The sequence below is a fragment of the Pseudophryne corroboree genome, chromosome 8 (genome assembly GCF_028390025.1).
Source record: "Pseudophryne corroboree isolate aPseCor3 chromosome 8, aPseCor3.hap2, whole genome shotgun sequence".
NCBI classification, from domain to species: domain Eukaryota; kingdom Metazoa; phylum Chordata; class Amphibia; order Anura; family Myobatrachidae; genus Pseudophryne; species Pseudophryne corroboree.
In genome coordinates this window covers 31,886,468-31,905,455 of record NC_086451.1, presented here as the reverse complement: position 1 = coordinate 31,905,455, position 18,988 = coordinate 31,886,468, and the positions used below count along the sequence as shown (strand labels likewise).

The window sequence follows — 18,988 nt, the reverse complement described above, 5'->3', positions numbered from 1 at the left end:
GCGTCTCTATAATTTGATGTGAAGTAAATGTGACATTTAATTTACTTAATGTCATTATAAAATAAACCATCTATTTATGACACCGAGCGATGTCCGACCTCGTGGAAAACGGATTATTCTGCGAAGCGCTGGTAGGGAACATTACTGTGTGACGGATGCGCCATTAGCGTGTAACTTCCTGCCACAGGACGCTGTGTTATGTCACATTTATGTCACCGCTCTTCCCGTCGCTGACATTCCTGCCGTTACCCACAATGCACCTTTCTCTCCACAGAGGAAATCGAGAAGAAGCTGAATGTATATTGGAAGGGCTGCAAGATCTGGGAGATGCTTATATTCTGCCAGGTGGGTGACATTGTATTTTGGAATAAAAATATTTAAGAGGTGGGGGAACAATTGATATTCTTCAAACATATTTTATTTGTATAGTACTTAATATTGAACCATGGGCGGTTATTCATGGTTGTTAGCAAACCAAAAAAGCACTGCAGGTGGGGCAGATGTAACATGTGCAGAGAGAGTTAGATTTGGGTGGGTTATATTGTTACTGTGCAGGGTAAATACTGGCTGCTTTATTTTTACACTGCAAATTAGATTGCAGATTGAACACACCCCACCCAAATCTAACTCTCTCTGCACATGTTATATCTGCCCCACCTGTAGTGCACATGGTTTTGCTCATTAGTGTGCTTTTTTGGTTTGCTAACAAACCTGAATAACCCCTAATATAAGGGTGTGGCCTTATGACAATGTGGGTGGAGTTGTGGCGGAACCGGTCAGGGCTTGCCCAGGTGTGGGTGTGGCTTGATGTGGGCGGATCAGAAGAGGGGCTTGTGTACAGCGTTGGTGGGTATTCTATTAGGGGGAAAACCTGGGGCTTGTGTGAATACATGGTTAAATGTAGTTAATTTATCTACTTGAAGTTATCTACACAGTATATTATTAATAATAATAATAATAATAATAATAAGCTTTATAATCAATTTATTAAGAAGCAACGACATCACCGTTACTAAGCCACTCTTTCTTCCAGGGGGGGCCGGGGTACCTCTACCTGTTAAAAAATAAAGTCGCTACGTTTGCCAAAGTGGAGAAAGAAGAGGACCTCATCCAGTAAGTAGCACTCACCATGGCGAGATCTCACTATGTGGCTTTTATATATTTTGACCACACATGTTTTAGTGCTTTATACAGTGATTCATCGGCTAAAGGCACATTGCCATTTAAGTCTACACTTTCAAAAACACAGTGCAGAAAAATACCACAGGATAACAATCAGTGATTTCTGCATTGTGAGGTGTAGATCAGAGGGAATTCTTTACAGGGTGATTTGTAACCAGCCATGGAAGTTTGGGATTTCCCATTCATTTCAATGGACAATTCATTTCAATGGAGGGTGTAGGAAGCCTATATAATCACTGTTCATTGAAATGAGTGGGGAAATGATTTAACACTTACTTATATATATATTATGCAAAGATTTACAGAGCTTATTTCAGTCATTCACATCGGTCCCTGCCCCTGTGGAGCTTACAATCGATGGAGGTGATTTAAACCTGATTGCTGTCCTGCGTTCAGATAATCGCCGCGTCCAGTGGGAATGTAAATTCGCCGTGCAATCCCATGTGTACGTCAAGCTGATAAAATCCACTTTGTGCAGTCCCTGCGCAGCCCAGGGCATGACCTCAGTAATGCTAACCACTACGCCATCGGCGCTGTTACGCAAATTATTTTTGTTTTCTTTTTTAAAATCTTCTCCCCATAAAAGATGAAATACTATTGTGTAACTACAAGTACCTGCAACCTCTAGCAGCCATTCACTGCTTAGTTATGCGGAAAGTTGTAGAACTACAACTGCCAGCATGACCCGTCAAACCCAGGCAAGCTGGAACAGTTCCACTGTAGTATTTCCTTGCTTTGCAGCCATTTATTTTTATGGGCAACGCATTTAAATGTGCTTTGTGCTGAAATAACACTTCCTACTTAAATAAATGAGAAAATATTCCAGTTTGAGTAAAATCGCCTACAGTAAAACTATGTTAAATTAAATTAAGTAGAAATAAAACGATTTTATATTAGAGAGCAGAGTTTGAAGGATGAATTAATGATCTACTTAAGTGTCTGTCTGCAGGATGGCTGATGTAATGCAGAGGTGCAGCTCAGTGATGGCTGATGTAATGCAGAGGTGCAGCTCAGTGATGGCTGATGTAATGCAGAGGTGCAGCTCAGTGATGGCTGATGTAATGCAGAGGTGCAGCTCAGTGATGGCTGATGTAATGCAGAGGTGCAGCTCAGTGATGGCTGATGTAATGCAGAGGTGCAGCTCAGTGATGGCTGATGTAATGCAGAGGTGCAGCTCAGTGATGGCTGGTGTAATGCAGAGGTGCAGCTCAGTGATGGCTGGTGTAATGCAGAGGTGCAGCTCAGTGATGGCTGATGTAATGCAGAGGTGCAGCTCAGTGATGGCTGATGTAATGCAGAGCTGCAGCTCAGTGATGGCTGGTGTAATGCAGAGGTGCAGCTCGGTGATTGTACTATGAGGCAGGGAGTGTAAGAATATGTGCACCACTTGTCAGACCCGGATCCTCTGCGGGAACGATATGAATAACGTGTCTCTGCTCTTATAGGTTCTGGCGGAGGCTGAGCAAGTTAATGAGCAAGATTAACCCAGAATCCAACATGATCCACATTATGGGGTGCTACGTACTGGGGAACCCCAATGGAGAGAAGGTAAGTGGCTGGGAGGACTAAAGATGATTTGTGTATGTAGAGCAATTGAGGCACGGTGCTGTATATGGGATGTGTGCAGGGAGAGTGAGGCACGGTGCTGTATATGGGATGTGTGCAGGGAGAGTGAGGCACGGTGCTGTATATGGAATGTCTGCAGGGAGAGTGAGGCATGGGACTGTATATGGGATGTCTGCACGGAGAGTGAGGCACGGTGCTGTATATGGGATGTCTGCAGGGAGAGCGAGGCACGGTGCTGTATATGGGATGTCTGCAGGGAGAGTAAGGCACGAGGCTGTATATGGGATGTGTGCAGGGAGAGCGAGGCACGGTGCTGTATATGGGATGTCTGCAGGGAGAGCGAGGCACGGTGCTGTATATGGGATGTCTGCAGGGAGAGTGAGGCACTGAGCTGTATATGGGATGTCTGCAGGGAGAGTGAGGCACGGTGCTGTATATGGGATGTCTGCAGGGAGAGCGAGGCACTGAGCTGTATATGGGATGTCTGCAGGGAGAGTGAGGCACTGTGCTGTATATGGGATGTCTGCAGGGAGAGCGAGGCACGGTGCTGTATATGGGATGTCTGCAGGGAGAGTGAGGCACTGAGCTGTATATGGGATGTCTGCAGGGAGAGTGAGGCACGGGGCTGTATATGGGATGTCTGCAGAGAGAGTGAGGCACGGTGCTGTATATGGGATGTCTGCAGGGAGAGCGAGGCACGGTGCTTTATATGGGATGTCTGCAGGGAGAGCGAGGCACGGTGCTGTATATGGGATGTGTGTAGGGAGATTGAGGCACTGTGCTGTATATGGGATGTCTGCAGGGAGAGTGAGGCACGGTGCTGTATATGGGATGTCTGCAGGGAGAGCGAGGCACGGTGCTGTATATGGGATGTGTGCAGGGAGAGGGAGGCACAGGGCTGTATATGGGATGTGTGCAGGGAGAGGGAGGCACAGGGCTGTATATGGGGTCTGCAGGGAGAGCGAGGCACGGTGCTGTATATGGGATGTCTGCAGGGAGAGCGAGGCACGGTGCTGTATATGGGATGTCTGCAGGGAGAGCGAGGCACGGTGCTGTATATGGGATGTCTGCAGGGAGAGTGAGGCACGGGGCTGTATATGGGATGTGTGCAGGGAGAGCGAGGCACGGTGCTGTATATGGGATGTCTGCAGGGAGAGTGAGGCATGGTGCTGTATATGGGATGTCTGCAGGGAGAGTGAGGCACGGGGCTGTATATAGGATGTCTGCAGGGAGAGCGAGGCACGGTGCTGTATATGGGATGTCTGCAGGGAGAGTGAGGCACGGGGCTGTATATGGGATGTGTGCAGGGAGAGCGAGGCACGGTGCTGTATATGGGATGTCTGCAGGGAGAGTGAGGCATGGTGCTGTATATGGGATGTCTGCAGGGAGAGTGAGGCACGGGGCTGTATATAGGATGTCTGCAGGGAGAGCGAGGCACGGTGCTGTATATGGGATGTCTGCAGGGAGAGTGAGGCACGGGGCTGTATATGGGATGTGTGCAGGGAGAGCGAGGCACGGTGCTGTATATGGGATGTCTGCAGGGAGAGCGAGGCACGGTGCTGTATATGGGATGTCTGCAGGGAGAGTGAGGCACGCGGCTGTATATGGGATGTCTGCAGGGAGAGTGAGGCACGGGGCTGTATATGGGATGTCTGCAGGGAGAGTGAGGCACGGTGCTGTATATGGGATGTCTGCAGGGAGAGCGAGGCACGGTGCTGTACATGGGATGTCTGCAGGGAGAGTGAGGCATGGTGCTGTATATGGGAGGTGTGCAGGGAGAGTGAGGCATGGGGCTGTATATGGGATGTCTGCAGGGAGAGTGAGGCACTGTGCTGTATATGGGATGTGTGTAGGGAGAGGAAGGCATGGGGCTGTATATGGGATGTCTGCAGGGAGAGCGAGGCACAGTGCTGTATATGGGATGTCTGCAGGGAGAGTGAGGCACGGGGCTGTATATGGGATGTCTGCAGGGAGAGTGAGGTACGGGGCTATATATGGGATGTGTGTAGGGAGAGCGAGGCACGGGGCTGTATATGGGATGTCTGCAGGGAGAGTGAGGCACTGTGCTGTATATGGGATGTCTGCAGGGAGAGCAAGGCACAGTGCTGTATATGGGAGGTATGCAGGGAGAGTGAGGCACGGTGCTGTATATAGGAGGTATGCAGGGAGAGTGAGGCATGGGGCTGTATATGGGATGTCTGCAGGGAGAGCGAGGCACGGTGCTGTATATGGGATGTCTGCAGGGAGAGCGAGGCACAGTGCTGTATATGGGATGTCTGTAGGGAGAGCGAGGCACGGGGCTGTATATGGGATGTGTGCAAGGAGAGCGAGGCACGGTGCTGTATATGGGATGTCTGCAGGGAGAGCGAGGCACGGTGCTGTATATGGGATGTCTGCAGGGAGAGTGAGGCACGGGGCTGTATATGGGATGTCTGCAGGGAGAGTGAGGCACGGGGCTGTATATGGGATGTCTGCAGGGAGAGTGAGGCACGGTGCTGTATATGGGATGTCTGCAGGGAGAGCGTGGCACGGTGCTGTATATGGGATGTCTGCAGGGAGAGTGAGGCATGGTGCTGTATATGGGAGGTGTGCAGGGAGAGTGAGGCATGGGGCTGTATATAGGATGTCTGCAGGGAGAGTGAGGCACTGTGCTGTATATGGGATGTGTGTAGGGAGAGGGAGGCACGGGGCTGTATATGGGATGTCTGCAGGGAGAGTGAGGCACAGTGCTGTATATGGGATGTGTGTAGGGAGAGCGAGGCATGGTGCTGTATATGGGATGTCTGCAGGGAGAGCGAGGCACAGTGCTGTATATGGGATGTCTGCAGGGAGAGTGAGGCACGGGGCTGTATATGGGATGTCTGCAGGGAGAGTGAGGCACGGTGCTGTATATGGGATGTCTGCAGGGAGAGTGAGGCATGGGGCTGTATATGGGATGTCTGCAGGGAGAGTGAGGTACGGGGCTATATATGGGATGTGTGTAGGGAGAGCGAGGCACGGGGCTGTATATGGGATGTCTGCAGGGAGAGTGAGGCACTGTGCTGTATATGGGATGTCTGCAGGGAGAGTGAGGCACAGTGCTGTATATGGGATGTCTGCAGGGAGAGTGAGGCACAGTGCTGTATATGGGATGTGTGTAGGGAGAGCGAGGCATGGGGCTGTATATGGGATGTCTGCAGGGAGAGTGAGGCACAGTGCTGTATATGGGATGTGTGTAGGGAGAGGGAGGCACGGGGCTGTGTGCAGGGAGAGTGAGGCACGGTGCTGTATATGGGATGTCTGCAGGGAGAGCGAGGCACGGTGCTGTATATGGGATGTCTGCAGGGAGTGTGAGGCACGGTGCTGTATATGGGATGTCTGCAGGGAGAGTGAGGCATAGTGCTGTATATGGGATGTCTGCAGGGCGAGCGAGGCACGGGACTGTGTATGGGATGTCTGCAGGGAGAGTGAGGCATAGTGCTGTATATGGGATGTGTGCAGGGAGAGTGAGGCACGGGGCTGTATATGGGATGTCTGCAGAGAGAGTGAGGCACGGTGCTGTATATGGGATGTGTGCAGGGAGAGTGAGGCACAGTGCTGTATATGGGATGTCTGCAGGGCGAGCGAGGCACGGTGCTGTATATGGGATGTCTGCAGGGAGAGTGAGGCATAGTGCTGTATATGGGATGTCTGCAGGGTGAGCGAGGCACGGGACTGTATATGGGATGTCTGCAGGGAGAGTGAGGCACGGGGCTGTATATGGGATGTCTGCAGAGAGAGTGAGGCACGGTGCTGTATATGGGATGTGTGCAGGGAGAGTGAGGCACAGTGCTGTATATGGGATGTCTGCAGGGCGAGCGAGGCACGGTGCTGTATATGGGATGTCTGCAGGGAGAGTGAGGCATAGTGCTGTATATGGGATGTGTGCAGGGAGAGTGAGGCACGGGGCTGTATATGGGATGTCTGCAGAGAGAGTGAGGCATAGTGCTGTATATGGGATGTGTGCAGGGAGAGTGAGGCAAAGTGCTGTATATGGGATGTCTGCAGGGAGAGCGAGGCACAGGGCTGTATATGTTTCAGGGGTCAGTCCTGTAACTGTGATGCTCTTTTCTCCTCGCAGCTTTTCCAGAATCTGAAGAACCTAATGAGTCCGTACCGGCTGGAGTTTAAGTCTCCTCTGGAGCTCTCGGCACAAGGTAATAACTGTGACCCAGGTCCAGCCATCCGGTTAGGCAGGACACAAACCAGGTACCGGCATTATCGGTACTTCCCACTATGACAGCATCCCCACAGTGACTGACAAAGCAGCTACATGCCTCACACCTCACTGGGAGAGGCAGCCGAATCTCATGACGAATGTAATGTCGTGGAGGTCGGAGAGAGAGCATCTGCTCGATGCTTTAATTTCACCCTCGGATAATTAGACCAACTTAATAAGATGTCCCGTGAGTAATTGGGATCGGTCACGCCGTCCGCACATGTCACTCTCTTGGCAGATTTAATGTTCTGCAGAATGATTCCTCTGCGTAACCATCGAAGCATATGCTGACCGCTATTGACCATTCACCCAGAGCTCCGCCACTGGGCCTCTGCCCACTCTTGCCGGCTATTACCTATAGCCCATACCACTGCTGAACGTACGGTGAATGCGTCACTGATCGCCAGCCTCCGGTATTAACCCCCCCCCCCATCTCTTCTACTTTCAGGAAAGCAATTGATCGAAACCTATTTTGATTTCCGCTTATACCGCCTATGGAAGACCCGCCAACACTCCAAGCTGCTGGATTACGATGACATTTTATGAGACGACGACGACCACCGATGTCAGGAGTACTTTTTTTCGTGTCGATTTTCCAAGGGGCTTATAAAGAGCCTACTGGTATCTTCCGGTCCTGAGAGCGTAGAACCGGGGATCGAAGACGTACGGTGAGGAGGCGGAGTCCACTGGCGATTCCGCCATAGTGGTTTACCTTGGGACGTAGTTGGCGCAAAGGCTGGAGAAGTCTGAGCCAGAAGATAGAGTGTAGAGTATAGAGAAGAAGAAGAAGAAGTCTTCATACTGAGCGTTACCAATTCAGGGCAAAAACAATAAAAAAAAAACTCAACCAACGAATCGCTGGGTCCTAAAGGTCCCACCTTGACTCAAGCTCAGGTTACGAAAAACAATATTAACAATCCATGCACTATAGATCAAAGGACCCCAATTAGCCTTCTAAACCACAGTGAACTTATTGTAGCAAATCCAGGTGACTTTTTTTTTCTATTTCGCGTGGAGGACGAAGGACAACGAGGACGCAAAGACTGAACGCTTGGGACGGGGCGTAGCCCGTTGTACAAGTAGTAACACTGGAGGTATTATACGGAGATATATCTACATATCCTATTATGGGGGTAACAGGTATTTTATGTGGGGTAATTTAGGATTTAAGTGCAATTTGTTTTTTTTTTTTAAAGAGCAACTAGCATATTTAATTGTTGGAAGTGCACGGGGTCTTCAGCCATCCCGCAGCACAGTGTGTGTGTCGTGTGGACTTTGCTGGGCACAGTAGTACATCTTTTATAGACATTTAGATAACCAGCAGATATGTGTTGTGTCCTTTCCACTTCACGGCTGAACGTGCGTGGTGTTACAGGAGGCTGTGCGAGTAGCGTCACACGCACCCTGACGGTTCCGTTACTTTATAGGTGGCCAGGTTTGTCACTAGGAGCACACTTACTACCTTGTTGCAATATATTGATATTATCGTTAGTAGGCTTCAATAGAAATAGATGTACAGTATACAAAATTGTATTTAATATATATTTACTATAGACTTTTGAATATAATGATGACCAGCCACAGCGGTGGCGTTTTCCTTCTCGTCTGATTTTCGCTGTCCTCTCGTTGGGAGTTCAGGTCCAATAGAGGTTTTTTGGCAGCATCGTTGTAAGGGGGGAGCCTGTAGTCTGCAGTATGAGGTGCCTGGCCTCGTACCTTGTACTCGGCCACACAGCTGCAATAAAGGATATCCTGGGGCTGTCAATCATATAATAATGCTCATCTTTCTGGGCAGGTGAAATAAGTTATTATCCTATAGACTGCTGCCTTTTCTACGTCACGCTTTATATTGTCTCATCACAAACTTCAATCATTTTGGTGTTTTGGACCCAGGTTTTTAGCTTGATTTTGGGTCCGAAATAAATTTGTAATCATCATTTCATCTCAGAGTTCACGAGGCATATCCGTTTGTTGTATGCTAAACGGCAAGTTACATTATGGACGTAGGGGGGTATTCAATTAAGTGCCGTGTTTTTTTCCACTGGTTGAAAAAATGGCACTAATTCCACACAGGGTATTCAATTGATTTTTAATCCGTTTTTACCCATGCCCTTTAAAAAAAAAATTTTTTTTGCAGTTGAATCGGCATGGGCATAAATGCCCGCGAATTCAACAAAACACGTGTATCAGCGGCGAATTCGCCAATACACGTGTTTTTTTGCCAGTGCCGGATTTTTCGACCAGTTGAAAAAAACGTTACGGCCATTGACTTGGTCGAATGTAAATTCGACCTTAAAACGGGTGAAAAGTGTCATTTTTTTCGACTGGTCGCTAAAGCTGCACTAATTGAATACCCCCCATAGTGTGTGTACAGATGTCAGGAATTAAATCTACCTTTATAAGCCCGATTTTAGTAACTTGTACTAATCTTACCGCAGATCATGTCTGATTGACTCCTATTTATCACATTATTGCTATGTTCTCCATGTTAATACATATATTTTACTTAGTACCTTAAGCAGCATGCAGAGCTAATCTAAAATCTATAAATATATGATGCAATACTGAGTTGCGATGTCAGCATACGGCTTGTATGTGGTCACAGAACATCCAGGTGACCTATATCATTTACAGCAGGGAGTGCGTTAAGTCCATAATTAGCTAATTCATTAGTAATTATTGAATTGCGTTACTTATTACATTATGCGCTAAAGAGGAACTTTTGTTCACTACCCTGAATTGAAAGTTAATGATGAACCTTATAAAAAAATTAGCTAAACCCATTACAGCACCCAGTATCTTGTCACCTCCATTAGAGGGCGCTGTTATATACATGGAAATAATATATTCAGCACTCCCGGTCACCACCACTGGGGGGAGCCAGAATATAAATCTTGCATTTAATTAGATTTGTACATGCAAGGTTTATATTCTATGGCGAGATAAAATTATCCGTAGCTCCTTACAGCAAGAATAACACATTGTGAGGGAGCAGCAACGTCAAACATAATACAGTTATAAAGTGGTCCCTGTACTGAAGAGCTGACAATCTAATTTATTTCATGTGCCAATCTGGTTTCTGTATTCTAAAGAAAAAAAGGGGGTTAATCGGTTTCCTACCTTCCAGCCTCTCTCCTCTCACAGGGTGATTGTAATAGGTCTCTGCTTTTCCTGCTTATTTTTGCGTGCAATAACCCCCGGCTGAATTTGCCTTTTACTCTTGTTAATTCATTCAGCTCCTATAATTATAGGCAGGAAAAGCAGAGGATATATTATTATGCTATTGTGGCAGGAAAATATATGTATTATGTGCCTGCCTGTAGATACATTTAAAAATTGAATATTAACCGGGGTGTATGTATCCGTTCCCCATTCTTAAATATTGGGGTTTGGCAAGGTACGTGGCACTATTTAAGCTGCGTGTCTGCGATGTATTTGGGCGTAACAGTTGGTAAGATGATAGATCAGATGTGCAGAAAATATTGTACATTTATATTTTGCATAGGGTCGCCCCTCGGACTACTTACAGTGTATAGAAGCGTTTCTGCAATATGGGACATGTGTTATATAGGGAAGGGGCAGCTTACTCACTAAGATGTCTCACCACGATTCTGTGGCATAGATTCATAATCTCAGAGCCTTCCCTGACCAATTTGGTGCCCTAGGCAAGATTTTAGCTGGTGCAACCAACTCATGTGTATATGCCGCAAATTTATAGCCGTGTGCCCGTTGGCGGTGACGTCACGTTTCCGGGAAAGGTCTCGTGGCCTGCTGACATGGTGGAGAGACTCAGGGAAGAACCACCAGCAGACGTGACCTCTCCCAGCAACTCTGCCTTTGTTGCGATAATGCTGAAACAATAACGTTCTTTAGCCCTGCTGCTGAGAGGACACGTCTGCTGGTGATTCCTTCTCTGCTGGATGACATGGGGTGGGCTGCTGTACCTGCCCAAACTTCTAGACTAATTGTGATACACAAACGAACGGACCCAATTATATGAAGCGAAAAGTTACAGTATTCGCAGGAACTACAGATTTTACCCTGATGCTGAAATTAATGTGGGCAGAAAATATTTCCCATAATCTACAAGGGATGAAGTGCAGGTTAATCAAAATAGTTGCTTCAAGCAAAGCCCGTTATATTAATCCCCAATGGAAGACGTTTCCATAACAAGACACCAGGGATCGTGTAATACAAATGTTATTTGTCCAGAAACGCGTTTCATACATTGTGTTGCCGCTTTCATAAGAGCTGGTTCTAATTCCCTCATGGTCTGACAACATTCCAATGCTGTGATTGCTGGATGACTGAACCGTGACTTACACGCAGACCTCAGTGAGCGGAAAATGTATATAACAGGCCTCCCCTGCCCTAGAGAAAGGCTTACAAATTGCAACTAATAACATAAATCAACTCAACGCCTTTGCAAAACTAGTTTTCCTGACAAAGGTAGGACCCAGCACTGGAAGAAGTAATACGTATCTGCCCCCTACATGACGCATTGCACTGTATGTGCTTTAGTTCTGGTAAAACGCTGTCAGAATTTCCCGGGTGCACATTGATTTAGGGATCAATAAATCACTACGGTGCCATTATTTCATTTTGTATACATTTAACCTTACACAAGGTCAGTTGCAGCCTTTATCTACTTGCAATCCACGCGGTATAAATATCCAGAGCTATGTAATAAGGAAAAGCAATTCTTCTATGCCCTGCACCGCCGATTTTCATAAAGAATATTGCATGTAACTCTGGGGAGCTTTACTGCTATTTTATGGGCCATTATGCTGGGTATTTGTCTGCGTTCTCTGTAGCCATAAAGGTAGAGAGATCTTAACCATTAAAGAACTTTTCTTTCCTTCTGAAGGCGTCGCAAGACATGATTGACGTAGTAATTGTACGTAGGAATAGCGCAGTATTCGTTGTCACATCTTTATAACATCACTCATTTGTTACCGCATATGTCCCTATGGGTGGACGTAAGGGGTCATTCCGAGTTGATCGCTAGCTGAAAATGTTCGCTGCGGTGCGATTAAGGAAAAAAATGGCACTACTGCGCATGCGTATGCAGCGCAGTGCGCACGCGCGACGTACTTTCACAACGGCCGATGTAGTTTCACACAGGGTCTAGCGAAGCTTTTCAGTCGCACTGCTGGCCGCAGAGTGATTGACAGGAAGGGGGCGTTTCTGGGTGTCAACTGACCGTTTTCAGGGAGTGTTCGAATAAACGCAGGCGTGCCAGGGAAAACGCAGGCGTGGCTGGGCGAACGCAGGGCGTGCTTGTGACGTCAAATCCAGAACTGAACAGTCTGAAGTCATCGCAAGCGCTGAGTAGGTCTGAAGCTACTCAGAAACTGCACAATTTTTTTTTGTAGCCGCTCTGCGATCCTTTCGTTCGCACTTCTGCTAAGCTAAAATACACTCCCAGAGGGAGGCGGCTTAGCGTTTGCACGGCTGCTAAAAACAGCTAGCGAGCGAACAACTCGGAATGACCCCGTAATCCCTATTCACATACGCAAGTCTGACACGGTTAATGGGCATTTTCATGTGGGCATAGTTTAACGCGGATATGTCGAGGTTGTGCGTCGACAGAATTGGGGGCTGTGCAGTGTCCTGTGTAAGCGTGGGTGCACCTAGTTTCAGACGTATCTCTTGCACCAGGGACTGAGTCAGGGCAAGTGCTCACTGATAACGATGACAGCTGTATAGCCAAGCTCAGGGGCAGCCCAAAGGCATAAATCTGTACCGTTCCGCACAGGAGCCAATAGCCGCACCGTCCTCTGCACGCAGCTTGCGTTCCCCTGTGCATCATCCCCATTGTTCCTTGCCTACGATTCAACGCCATAAAGTACAATACTAAAATGTAGGAGACAATATTCATTGTAATAAAGTATTTGCCTCCCATGGGCACCAGTTAATGTAATGGGAATGACTGTGTTGGGTGAATCATTGAATGTACAGTATAAGCAAAGAAATGTATACACATTACTAGTGTACTGAGCGCTACCGGTTATATCATGTATATATACATTGTAACAGAGTTTTAACATATTTAGGAAATGATGTTACACAAAAGAAGCAAACGGCTGTTGAGAGGGATTTAAATAATATTCTGGAATAAGAATGTTTCTAGAAATATATAGTACTAGATACATTTCAATCTCCAGGAATTCTGTTGTACAGTAGTGAGGGATAATGTATGGAAATATTAGTAAATGAGCAATTGTATAGGATCATTTTATAGAATACATCGATTTGCAAACGTGTGCACTCGATGCCAGTGCGGACTTGCGATATTCACAATTAATACTGGTCAGTGACCTAGAGGCGCATGACTGTTAGGGGACAAACATGATGTTCAAGACTGCGCCATATAGATAGGGGTTCCGGATGATAGGTCAGCAGTCAATAGGTCACCCCCATATGATTGATGGGTACAATAGGTCGACAGTGCTTAAGGTCGTTAGGTTGAAAAACATATAGTCGACAGAAGTTTTTTTTTTTTTTTTTTTTTTCAACCCTTTCGTCGTTTACCACGTGGACTACGATCTGGAATAGTAACCTTGTCTGAAGCATGGTGAGCGAATTGAGCCCGCAACAGTACACGTTTCCACTAATCTGCCATTCATGGGATTAAACATACAAAATGACACACACAAAAAAGTGTGTTGACTTTTTTGTGTCGACCATTCTGATATTGGCTTTGTCAACATTTTCAACCTGTTGCCCGTTTTCTAGTGTCTGACGTTTTTCATGTCGCCCTATTGACCCTGCGTGTTGACCATATGGGCTTGACCTATTGACTGTTGACCTATTTCTGGCCGACCCCGTTGATCCATGGATACAACATACAAGAACAGGTCTAATATCAAAACTAAATGTTATTTAACAATATGCAAATTAATGTGCCCCAAAATCTTGTGTGAGGTTTAGTTTGCAGGTCTCGGAGAGGAGAAAATGGCTACGTCCTTTTTTATTATTCTTTTCATCATTTCTTGGGAAGAGATGTATCAAACCTTGGAGAGAGATAAAGTGGATCAGTTGCCCATAGCAACTAATCAGCTTCAAGCGATCATTTATGTAGTACAGCCTATAAAATAACATTTAAAGGCTGATTGGACTTCGCGTTATCTCTCTCCAAGATTCGGTACGCCTCCCCATATTGCCAGCTAAATCCGTATTATGGGAACGCAGCCTGTTGATTCGCCAGGAAACAGTGACGTGACTATAAAACATGTCTGCATCCATTATTTGACAGTTACACTTTAAACGGGCGAATAGTTTAGGGAAATCCCATTGTAAAATAAATACAGCAATCGTTTTTTTCAGTATGAAGCATAGGCCCAGATTTAAAGCACCAGCCAATCAGCTCCTAGCTGTCTTTTTTCAAACACAGCCTGTAACATGGCGGCCAGGAGCTGATTGGCTGGTACTTTATCACCCTGCAAATTATCACTCTCCAAGGCTTGATAAATCTGGGTCATAATCAGAAACGGTAGCGAAAATGTCATTTTTAATAAAATCCATCGTTAGGAATACTCGTCAGAAAAACTAGTCATTGGCTTGCAATGTAATAATTATATATAAAACCTAAAAACCCTACAGAAAACAAATAGGCAACTGTGCGCAGTTTTGTTTGCAGGGAAGCGCGGACGTGCATTTAGCACGAACACCAAGGCTGCAGAGTCGCAAAGCAATGTTGGGAACACAAGCACAATTGTTTTGCATGAACAATATAATGATACAAAGTTGAATCTGTGAAACGGTGCGACTGTGTTGTGGGATATTGGGAGCTTCCGCAAAGTGGCGATTTCAGCCGACAGTTTTAAGAACTTGGCCACTCTCCGCTTTGAACTCAGATGATACAAAACAAGATCATGTTTGCAACTCACTGTTGTGTCTGACCAAAGTTTATTATTCCATAAACGCATTCTGCGATGACGCAAAGTTGCATACGCTTTCAGCACAGCGACACAGAATCAGTGCCTTTTTTCTATACTTTCAATGACTTTATCAATGCTACCTGTTTCATTTTAGCACTAATCGAAATTAAAATATAATCAGGAGTGCTACAATACTTAGCCCTGCATTTCTCTCCATTACCACTAGAAGGCGCTCTTAGTACAGAGAACTCTGGTTACTACAACAGTGATTAATGGCCCTCATTCCGAGTTGTTCGCTCGCTAGCTGCTTTTAGCAGCATTGCACACGCTAAGCCGCCGCCCTCTGGGAGTGAATCTTAGCTTTGCAAAATTGCGAACGAAAGATTAGCAAAATTGCGAATACAAATTTCTAAACAGTTTCTGAGTAGCTCGACACTTACTCTGCCACTGCGATCAGTTCAGTCAGTTTCGTTCCTGGTTTGACGTCACAAACACACCCAGCGTTCGGCCAGACACTCCCCCGTTTCTCCAGCCACTCCTGCGTTTTTCCCAGAAACGGTAGCGTTTTTTCACACACACCCATAAAACGGCCAGTTTCCGCCCAGAAACACCCACTTCCTGTCAATCACATTACGATCACCAGAACGAAGAAAAAACCTCGTAATGCCGTGAGTAAAATACCTAACTTTTGAGTAAAATAACTAAGCGCATGCGCTCTGCGAACATTGCGCATGCGCAGTAAGCGACTAATCGCAATATAGAGAAAATCGGCAACGAGCGAACAACTCGGAATGAGGGCCAATGTTGTTTTAGTTGCTATAATGCTCCGTTCTTTAATTATAGTGTCTAGAAACTCGGCAACACACTGTAATTTCAATAGAGACTATAGGCCTAATTCATATCTGTAAGTAAAGCAAAAAAGCAAGTAACTTTGTGTCTGGTAAAAAAAAAAACATGTTGCCATACAAGGGGAGGAAATACATGGATATTGGGGGTCATTCCGAGTTGATCGCTCGCTAGCAGTTTTTAGCAGCTGTGCAAACGCCTTGTCGCCACCCACCGGGGAGTGTATTTTCGCTTTGCGGAAGTGCGAACGCGTGTGCAGCAGAGCGTCTGCAAAATCTTTTTGTGCAAAACAAGACCAGCCCTGTAGTTACTCTTCGTGTGCATTGATTCTAACGACGGAGGGACGGCTTTTGACGTCACACACCCACCCAGCGAACGCCCAGCCACGCCTACGTTTTTTCAGCCACGCCTGCGTTTTGCCAAAAACTCCCTGAAAACGGTCAGTTGCCACCCAGAAACGCACACTTCATGTCAATCTTCCTGCGTTTGGCCGTGCGACAGGAATCTTCGTTACACTCTGTGCAAACCCACGATGCTCATTGTACCTGTACGACGCGCCTGCGCATTGCGGTGCATGCGAACAACAGCAGCTAGCGATCAACTCAGAATGACCCCCATTGTTTCTGTGCAGGGTAAATACTGGCTGCTTTTCCATGTAGCCTACAAATGTGAGACAGCTACACTGCAATTTAGATTTCAGGTTGAACACACCCCACCCAAATTTCTCTGCACATGTTACATCTGCCCCACCTGCAGTGATACATGGTTTTGCACGGGTTTTTGCTTTACTTACAAACAGGAATCAGGCCCTATGTACATTGGGGATCTGATGGGGGTTTGATTATAGTGGTGAGGTTTGATTGATTGCTTTATCCACACCTGTCATGGACGAATGCATCAATTTCTGATCTTTTGTAATTGGCTTATAGAAAAAAATGACCTATCGATAAAAAATGCCAAGGAGAGTTACTGATTTGTTAATGGTGAGCGTTTAATCCTATTTTTTTTTCTTGTGTCAATAATACTATTAGGTATATACTGTTCACTGGCACATTATGGATGATGGACTAGCGACAAGTCTTGGTATAATCACCCACATTATACTGCGCCACCTGCCGCCACAGAGCATATACAGTACGTGATAGCTGTGCTTACTTCTGATATACATAGCATAATCCTGTATGATCACACTTCTGTAGGTCTATAATGAGACGAGCTCCGATTTTCTGTAGAATGTGACAAGCCTTTTAAAATTTGTATTTTTTAACCTTTCCAAAGTGCAAAATAGCCATGTGGTTTTATTGACGGCAGTGCGGTGATGTGTAATTCCCACTGTCATTTCTTAATAAAAAAAAATACATCAGTTCTGCTCGGTTCTGTCTTATTTTTATTATCTGTATGGAGGGGGAAGGGGGGGTCAGTTCTAAAATCTGAGGCAAGATTTCACCAGGTTCTGTCAGGTGCTAGGTTTGGAATGGGCAGCAAATTTCCTTCAAGACCGTGGGCCTAATTTAGACCTGATCGCTAGGGTGCGTTTTTTGCTTCCCTGCGATCAGGCAGTCGCCGTCTACAGGGGGAATTCGCTGTGCAGGGGGCGATCGCATGTGCTGGGAGCTGCACAAACAAAAGTTTGTGCAGTCTCTGCACAGCTCAGGACTTACTCTTCCAATGCGATCATCCGGCCCGGAGCTGACGTCAGAAACCCTCCCTTCAAACGCCTGGACACACCTGCGTTTTTCGGACATTCCCTGGAAACGGTCAGGTGACACCCACAAATGGCCTCTTCCTGTCAATCTTGCAATCGCCGGTGCGATTGCTTTCTTCGTTGTTCTCGACGCTGTCCGGCGTTGCCCGTCGCTGGGGGGCGGGGCCTCGTGCCTGCGCACTGCGGTGCATGCTCAGTTCAGACCCGATCGCTGCTGAGCGAAAACGCACAGCAGCGTCTGAATTACCCCGTGTTACCTGACGTTAAATCTTGCATCACGATCGCAGCACTTACAAACATGCTTCCGTGCAGTGAGCTGCTATCATCTGATTGGTGGATAATGCTGCCTGGCTGTCTGCCCTGATTGGGTGTAATTCACAATCAGCGGCCGGGCAGCATTCTCTACCTACCCCCAAAGAAGCTCCACAGTTACTAACCAGCATGGCGAGTGAAGCGAGAGGACACGGCGCACTAATTGGGGTTCCCGGTCACTCCATGAAGAAAATGACACAAAAAAACCCTCATGTCGACCTTTTGACCTAGCACAGGTCGATCTAGAAACCCTGTCGACCTACTGACTGTCAACCTATAGTTGTTGACGTAGACATTGTCGACCTAGACACTGTCGATCTAATGATCCACACCCACAGAGATTGGGGCTGGCCGAGCAGCGCAGCCTCCTGGGGGTAAATTTACTTAGATGGGAGTTCTATTTAAGATGGGATGTTGCCCATAGCAACCAACCAGATTCCAGGTATTATCTTCTAGAAGGTGATAGATAAATGAGAAGTACAATCTGATTGGTTGCTATGGGCAACATCTCATCTTAGTAAATTTACACTCTGGTGTTCTGCCTGGCATACCGAGACACTAAAACCACTCCCCTGTAAGCCACGAACATGCCCCCATTATAGAGCCCCAGTCCATCCCTGGCTAACCATCAGGACACGTATGCAGTGCAATTCGGAAGCATGTGCAGACTGAAAGCATTGGCCACTTGCGTGCTGCTCAGAATAAGGAACAACAGAATGAACGTCTTATTCCAGCACTCAGCGAAACGTCCCTCCAGTATTCAGTAACATCCTCATTATGATGAAGCAATACTACTCACAAGCGTTTATGTATGTCTAAAAACAGATTGTGGAGCACTTTCCAGCACTAACAATTAACCTAGCACCGGACAAAGCCAATCTTTAATATTTTTATAAAATGCATTTCCACGGAAACATGTTCCTTTGTTCCACGTCACTTCCTGTGAGCCACGAATTGGTAGCGTTCCAAGTAACTACAACAGTTACGTCAAGACATCATTGTGGCTCCACGCGTTTCTGGCATTCCGTCTTACAGGTAGGATTTATAAACAGATGCGTTTCATTAATGTTTGTCATCCTCAGGGGAATTAGGAAATGGAATTTTTCAACAATTTTTTATGACTGAAGCCCGGAGACGGGATGTGTACGGAACTTGGTGACTCATTCTGACCATCGCTAGTTTCCATCAGTGGTATCCGGTCTGTAGGTCAACCCTCTAGGTCGACAGTCACTAGGTAGACATGGTCAGTAGGTCGAC

General features: G+C 46.6%; 1 protein-coding gene across 2 annotated transcripts in view; it reads left to right on the top strand.

Annotated features, from left to right (window-relative positions):
• NSMF (NMDA receptor synaptonuclear signaling and neuronal migration factor) overlaps positions 1–17,077 on the top strand; it is a 64,475-nt gene extending 47,398 nt beyond the window's left edge. For both annotated transcript variants that reach the window (XM_063936178.1, XM_063936177.1), the window contains 5 exons: positions 275–345; positions 1,034–1,113; positions 2,628–2,730; positions 6,848–6,923; positions 7,434–17,077. In XM_063936178.1, coding sequence (XP_063792248.1) covers positions 275–345; positions 1,034–1,113; positions 2,628–2,730; positions 6,848–6,923; positions 7,434–7,531 — 428 coding nt within the window. In that variant the 3' untranslated portion in view covers positions 7,532–17,077. The remainder of the gene's footprint in view (positions 1–274; positions 346–1,033; positions 1,114–2,627; positions 2,731–6,847; positions 6,924–7,433) is intronic.
• Positions 17,078–18,988: the final 1,911 nt, after the last annotated feature.